The sequence below is a fragment of the Atta colombica genome, unplaced genomic scaffold (genome assembly GCF_001594045.1).
Source record: "Atta colombica isolate Treedump-2 unplaced genomic scaffold, Acol1.0 scaffold250, whole genome shotgun sequence".
NCBI classification, from domain to species: domain Eukaryota; kingdom Metazoa; phylum Arthropoda; class Insecta; order Hymenoptera; family Formicidae; genus Atta; species Atta colombica.
In genome coordinates this window covers 167,042-173,254 of record NW_017259349.1, presented here as the reverse complement: position 1 = coordinate 173,254, position 6,213 = coordinate 167,042, and the positions used below count along the sequence as shown (strand labels likewise).

At 33.1% G+C, this 6,213-nt stretch overlaps 1 protein-coding gene across 2 annotated transcripts in view; it reads left to right on the top strand.

The window, feature by feature from the left end:
- The window catches only part of LOC108688974 (serine/threonine-protein kinase PRP4 homolog), a 9,083-nt gene that overhangs the window by 1,137 nt on the left and 1,733 nt on the right, over positions 1–6,213 (top strand). Inside the window, exons 4-13 of one of the 2 annotated variants that reach the window (XM_018195547.1) lie at positions 269–771; positions 917–1,550; positions 1,641–1,979; positions 2,082–2,167; positions 2,261–2,407; positions 2,476–2,629; positions 2,704–2,956; positions 4,351–4,589; positions 4,825–5,025; positions 5,260–5,386. In XM_018195547.1, coding sequence (XP_018051036.1) covers positions 269–771; positions 917–1,550; positions 1,641–1,979; positions 2,082–2,167; positions 2,261–2,407; positions 2,476–2,629; positions 2,704–2,956; positions 4,351–4,589; positions 4,825–5,025 — 2,556 coding nt within the window. In that variant the 3' untranslated portion in view covers positions 5,260–5,386. Of the gene's footprint in view, positions 1–268; positions 772–916; positions 1,551–1,640; positions 1,980–2,081; positions 2,168–2,260; positions 2,408–2,475; positions 2,630–2,703; positions 2,957–4,350; positions 4,590–4,824; positions 5,026–5,259; positions 5,387–6,213 lie in introns of those variants that run through there. The other variant, XM_018195546.1, reaches the window with a different exon arrangement.

Genomic DNA, 6,213 nt, shown 5'->3' with positions numbered 1-6,213 from the left:
TATATATATATACTATTGCATATATATTTATAGTGCATATATATTTATAGTATGTGTACAATATAGCGTAGTCTTAATTATATAAAAATATTATTCAGAATCCTAATCCAAAACATGTGTGACTAGATATTTATGAATATATATTGTGTATAATTTTAAAATACATCACAGCGTATATACATTTGATGCATAATCCAGTAATAATGAAATATTTTTCATGAGTTCCACTTTTCATTTACTTACTGTAATTGTATTGTATAATGTGTAGGAACGATTGCAAGCATGTTTAGTACAATATCTCTCGGATGAATCTGAAAAGGGTGAAGATAAAGAGTTACAAGAAGAGGAAGAAGAAGAAACAAAAACAATGACGGAAACGCCTGATGTAATACTTGTGGAAGATGATAGCGATACTAATGATATACTACCGAAGAAACGAGGTAGAAGTAAATCAGGCAGTAGAGAACGTAAGAAAGTGATAAAAACCGAAAGACGTGTTATAGTTGATATGACTAGAGACAGAAAAATTCGTGAACAGCATAAAGATAAGAAGAGAGATTTTGACAGGAAAAGAGATGAGAAAATCCGCTTTAAAGAAGAAGGAAAAAGAGAAGAAATTCGAAGAGATGACAGATCTTCGCGAAAAACTAGTGAAAGGCAGAAAGAAGAAACGAGAAAAGATGAATCCAACAGAAAAGTTGACGATGATCAGCAGAGACGTAAGGATCTATCAAGAAGAGATGAGACACGGAAAAAAGAATCAGACAGACGGTAAGTGGGGAAAATTATTATTATTATTATTATTATTATTATTATTACTATTCGTTTTGTTCTATTATTCGTTATTTAATGTAATTTATCTTAATAAAAAATATGTATATTAAAATAGTATTATATTAACAATTGATGTATATAGAGAAGAAAATCGAAAACGAGAGCAATCTTCTCGTTCAAAAACTAATAACGAAACAAAAAGTTCAGATAGCAAAAGTCGCGACAGATTGGCAAGTCGCGAACGTCAAAACAGCCGAGATCGTCACATTAGTCACGATCGACGCAGTCGTGACAGATTATCTAGTAGAGAGCCTCGTCGTCATGCTAGTCGCGACAAAAGAGATAGCAAAAGCAAAGATAGGTATGGGAATAGAGATCGACATGACAGTAGTCGTGATCGACGAGATATCCGTTATCACGATCATCGTATCGAAGATCGATCTCGCAGTACTATAAGAAGATCACGTAGCCTTACTCGAAACAGATCAGAAAGAGAACGAAATGATCGGTATAAAAGATCCAGATCTCCTTCTCGAAGTCGTAGAGATCGAGACAAACAAGTCAGGGATCATGTTAGAGATCGTGAGAAGGATAGAGACAGAAATAGCAAGCGAGAACGTAATGATAAGTATAAGGATTCTTTATCGGAAGGTCTCAAAGTAGAACATTCAGATAGTTCGAGTGAAGAGGACATCAAAGATATCGATATCGAAGAAGAGGAGGATGAAGAAGCTATTATAGAACGTCGACGAAAACAAAGAGAAGAATTGCTCAAAGTAATATTTTCATCAATGTCATATATCCGTTAAATACATATTACTTGATTATTGATCATAATTACAATGCATATCTTTTTCTCTCTACAGAGATTAAGTGGACCAAATGAAGATTCAAATATGTCTGCCGACATTAATGTTATTGGTTCTCCAGAAAGCCAATCTAATATATCACAAAAATCTGTAGATATACCATCTAATAATAATGAATCTGTTTTGGAGAGCCATACTCCACCACTGCCCACAGAAAAACTAGAGTTTCCGCCTCCAGCCAAAAAAAGAAAGTCCAGATTTGAAGATACACCACTTAATGAACCTGACAAAACTATCAAAATGTCTGAAAGATTTAAACAAGAAGAAAAGCAAACTTCAAAAAAATCGAACGAATGGGACATGTTCGCAGAAGCAGATAATATTGGTGATTTTAATGTATGTTTTATTTTATTTAACTTTTCTCTTTATTAATATGTTTATTTTATTTTTTGTTCTCTAAATCTTATTATCTTTTACCTTAAATGTCTTATTATCCAGAGTCCTACACTTGAAGGAAAACGTCAAGGAGGACCAGATAATCCTAGTTTGACAGATAATTGGGACGATGCCGAAGGATATTATCGGTTAGTTATATATTGTCCTCCGTCATTGTTTTAATTTAAAAACTAATGATCAGCTTGAAAACTAATAAAAACGATATATAATTTGTTTCTCAGAGTGCGTGTTGGAGAAACACTAGATGCACGATACGTAGTTTATGGATATACAGGTCAAGGAGTATTTAGTAATGTAGTAAGAGCAAGAGATAGCGCTAGAGGAAATTTGGACGTAGCTGTGAAGATTATAAGGAACAATGAAATAATGTAAGCTTAATACAACATTTCCGATTTTGAATCGATTGCAATATATAATATTGTTTTCACTCTTACAGGCACAGAACTGGTTTAAAGGAGTTAGAAATTCTTAGAAAGCTGAATGACGCTGATCCGGAAGATAGATTTCATTGCTTGCGTCTATTTAGGCATTTTTTTCACAAAAATCATTTGTGTATGGTTTTTGAACCTTTAGCTATGAATTTAAGAGAGGTATGTATATATTTTTATTCGTATAAAATTTACAATATCTAGAACGATTAAATCGCGATAATTATGTTGGACAGGTTTTAAAGAAATATGGCAAAGACGTTGGCTTACACGTTAAAGCGGTAAGATCGTATACGCAGCAACTTTTTCTAGCACTAAAGTTATTAAAACGTGCGAATATTCTGCATGCTGACATCAAACCGGATAATATTCTAGTCAGTGAAAGCAAACTAGTGCTGAAACTCTGTGATTTTGGCTCCGCATCACACGCCCACGAAAATGAAATAACACCATACTTAGTTTCAAGGTTTTATCGTGCACCTGAAATTAGTAAGTATTTACAAAATCTAATTGCTATTCGATTTTTCATATGTACATATATTATCAAAAATATGTATATATGTATATAGAGTATTTGATATTAAATGTAACAATCATTCATGGGTAGATAAAGTGGACTAAACTGAATCGCGCGCGAAAAGTCCTCTATTATTTTGCAATTTTCACATCATGGACTATCTTACATATGACTCGATTTTATGATTTTATGAATTGATCAATCACAGTCGTTCTATTCTTCAGAGGAACAACTATGATTAGCCAGTTTCATAACATCGATGTTATTAGCTTCGGCGTAAATCGAGTCGTGTAAATGTAGTCAGTTACTGATATTAATTTTTAAAGATCTGAATAAGTGTATATCTGCTTGGCAGTCGTATTGCCAAACGCAAACATGCGACATGACCGCTCTTAGTAATCATGGGTGCCCACTATAGTATAGGCTGTGTTCCAAAATTTACTATTAGTACTGAATACCTATAGTGCACAAAACGTAAACTATAGCATTTTCAGCGTCAGCAATTAATTTGGAACACAGCCTATACTATAGTGGGCGCCCATGATTGACATGCAACCGTCTAGTACAGAGAGAGTGTTTTCTTTCGCTGCTCATGCGTTGCCAAGATCGCTTGTAATAAACCATGGCAGAATCTTAATCTTGTTTAATTCTGTGATAGAAAACATGATGGAAGTTTCTTCTATCATGATCCTATCTCGTCACATGTCTGTATTTGGCGGTTTCGTGCTATTTAGCGATCTTTACTAATACCTCAGTAACTACTATGAAAATTGCAAAATGATAGAGGATTTTTCAAATAATATTAATATTATTTATAAACGCAATTTTCCATGTCCATACGCGAAAGCAATGTCGTATATTACCATGATTGTTTCCAATATATGCAGATGTAAAACATGTATAACATCTTTTTAATTAACGATATGTACATTAGCATTGTTAATCTTCGACTATGTTACATTCTATCGATATCTCTATTTATATTTTGACCGTGTTACATTAATGATTTATATCTCGCAATGCTTGATTGGCAATCTTAGTAAACTACGTACAACGACTTCGCAAGTATTAGCTTCGACTTCATTTTGCGCTAAACTGAAATAGGCAGTTTAATGAGAATCGTAAGATGTGTATGTGCGCGCTCTCATCTATGTACGCATATGTATAGTTATAAATATTTTGCAATAAAAAAACTTGGCTAATTGAACATTATCATAACATATATTATTTTACTGAAAACCAAAAAAAATTTATGATATATGTGTATTATAATTTAGTTTGGGCTGAATTTGGGCTGATATTGAAAAAATGAAATTGTATCTGGAATCGAATGTCTAGAATCGAAAGTAATATCGTTATTTTCTAGTTCTTGGTATACCATATGATTTTGGTATTGATATGTGGTCTGTGGGATGTACCATATATGAATTATACACGGGAAAAATAATGTTTTCGGGGAAAACGAATAATCAAATGTTAAAATACTTCATGGATCTAAAGGGTAAAATGCCAAACAAGCTAATTAGAAAAGGATCATTCAAGGATCAGCATTTTGACAGCAACTGCAATTTTCTATATCACGAAGTTGATAAAGTTACTGAACGGGTGAGTCTATTTTATTATTTTCCATGATAAAATCTTAAGTTGCTATGATAAAATCTTAAATCTTAAGTCGCGCAACGCAGCACTGTAAATAATGTTACTTTATGCGCGGAATGTGGAAACAGAAGAAATACAACGTATCAGTTGACAACGCTGTACCGTAATGTTCTTTATATTTATTTATGAAAATAAATATTTGCCATACGTGCAATATTTGCTGATTAGTATGTTTTTCCAGGAAAAAGTCGTTGTAATGTCGACGTTACCAGCCACTCGAGATCTCAGCGCAGAACTCGGTGGAAATTCTTTACCACCGGAACAAAATCGCAAAGTCGGACAACTGAAGGATTTGCTGGAACGAACATTGATGTTGGATGCAGGGAAAAGAATCACTGTGAATCACGCTCTGGCGCATCCCTTTATACAAGAAAAGATATAGGTAACCCTGTCCGGGGTCCTTTAGCTTCGAAAAATTCACTGACGTAACTTTGTAAAATTATGCCGTTAATAATCCTTTCTATTAATGTTAAACGTCATTTGATAGAAGCGCGATATGTCTCTCTCTATTTCTCTGTCTCTTTCATTCTTGTTTCTCCCTCCTCAAATCTTGTTTTTACATATACAATATCCGTATTTTTTCTTTTTTTCTTTTTTTTTTTTCTTTTTTGTTTAGCAGGAAGAGGCGGTGCAAAAAAAATGTGAGCGTTTTGCAACAGAGGGAAAATATAGTTGTAATGTTGCACAAAATCGTACGCCATGAGCAATACTGTATGAATCCGAAGGTATTATTTAATTGCGTGTAATTCTTGTCAGATGGACAGAGTATAATATTTTTATACTCGATGTAATAATTGTGAATACATAATAATAATGTGAATAAATTCTATCATTATATATAGATAGTATGTCTAATATAGATTAGTCTGTGTTGTAACACGTATCTGGAAATAATTCGAGTTATAGATACCAATTTTCCTTTAGAACTTATCGATTTCCATAGTTACGTTATTTAGAAAAAAAATGGAATTAAAAAACGACGACCGCCTCTTTCAGCATAAACTGGTACCAATTTCCTTTTTCCAATTCTCCTGATCTGGAGAGCAAGACGTCCTTACGAATAGCATCTTTCGTGAAATGATTATAGATCATGCGTCCTTGTGAAATTGTACGTTACGTATTCTCATAAAGCGAGAGAAAGGTTCGTATATATAAAGAACTGTAAGTCCCTTGGATGGATCACATATTGTTCGATCCATTTTAGAGTATCCCATCAGCGAGCATACGTGCATATACAGCATTAGAAGCCTTAGTGGCAAAGAAATCTGTTTTAATTGGAAGATAAATTGTATAGTGAATAGGTCAGTTATATTGAAATAAAACGACACATGCTTAATACAATGAGAAGAATGACCTGCATTTTGTCTTTTCAATCTGAAATCATGTGAGTGAATATGTTCAGTCCAAGTATTATAATATTCTTATATTTTTTTCTCTTTTTCTAATTCTCTTTGCTTCTGTTTTTTTCTTTATTTTTATCTTTAAAATTTAAAGAGCGTTCCAGATTAGATATTTAATGAATGAAAAATCTTGCTTTATGTAACGATAATACAATAGACATACACGCACG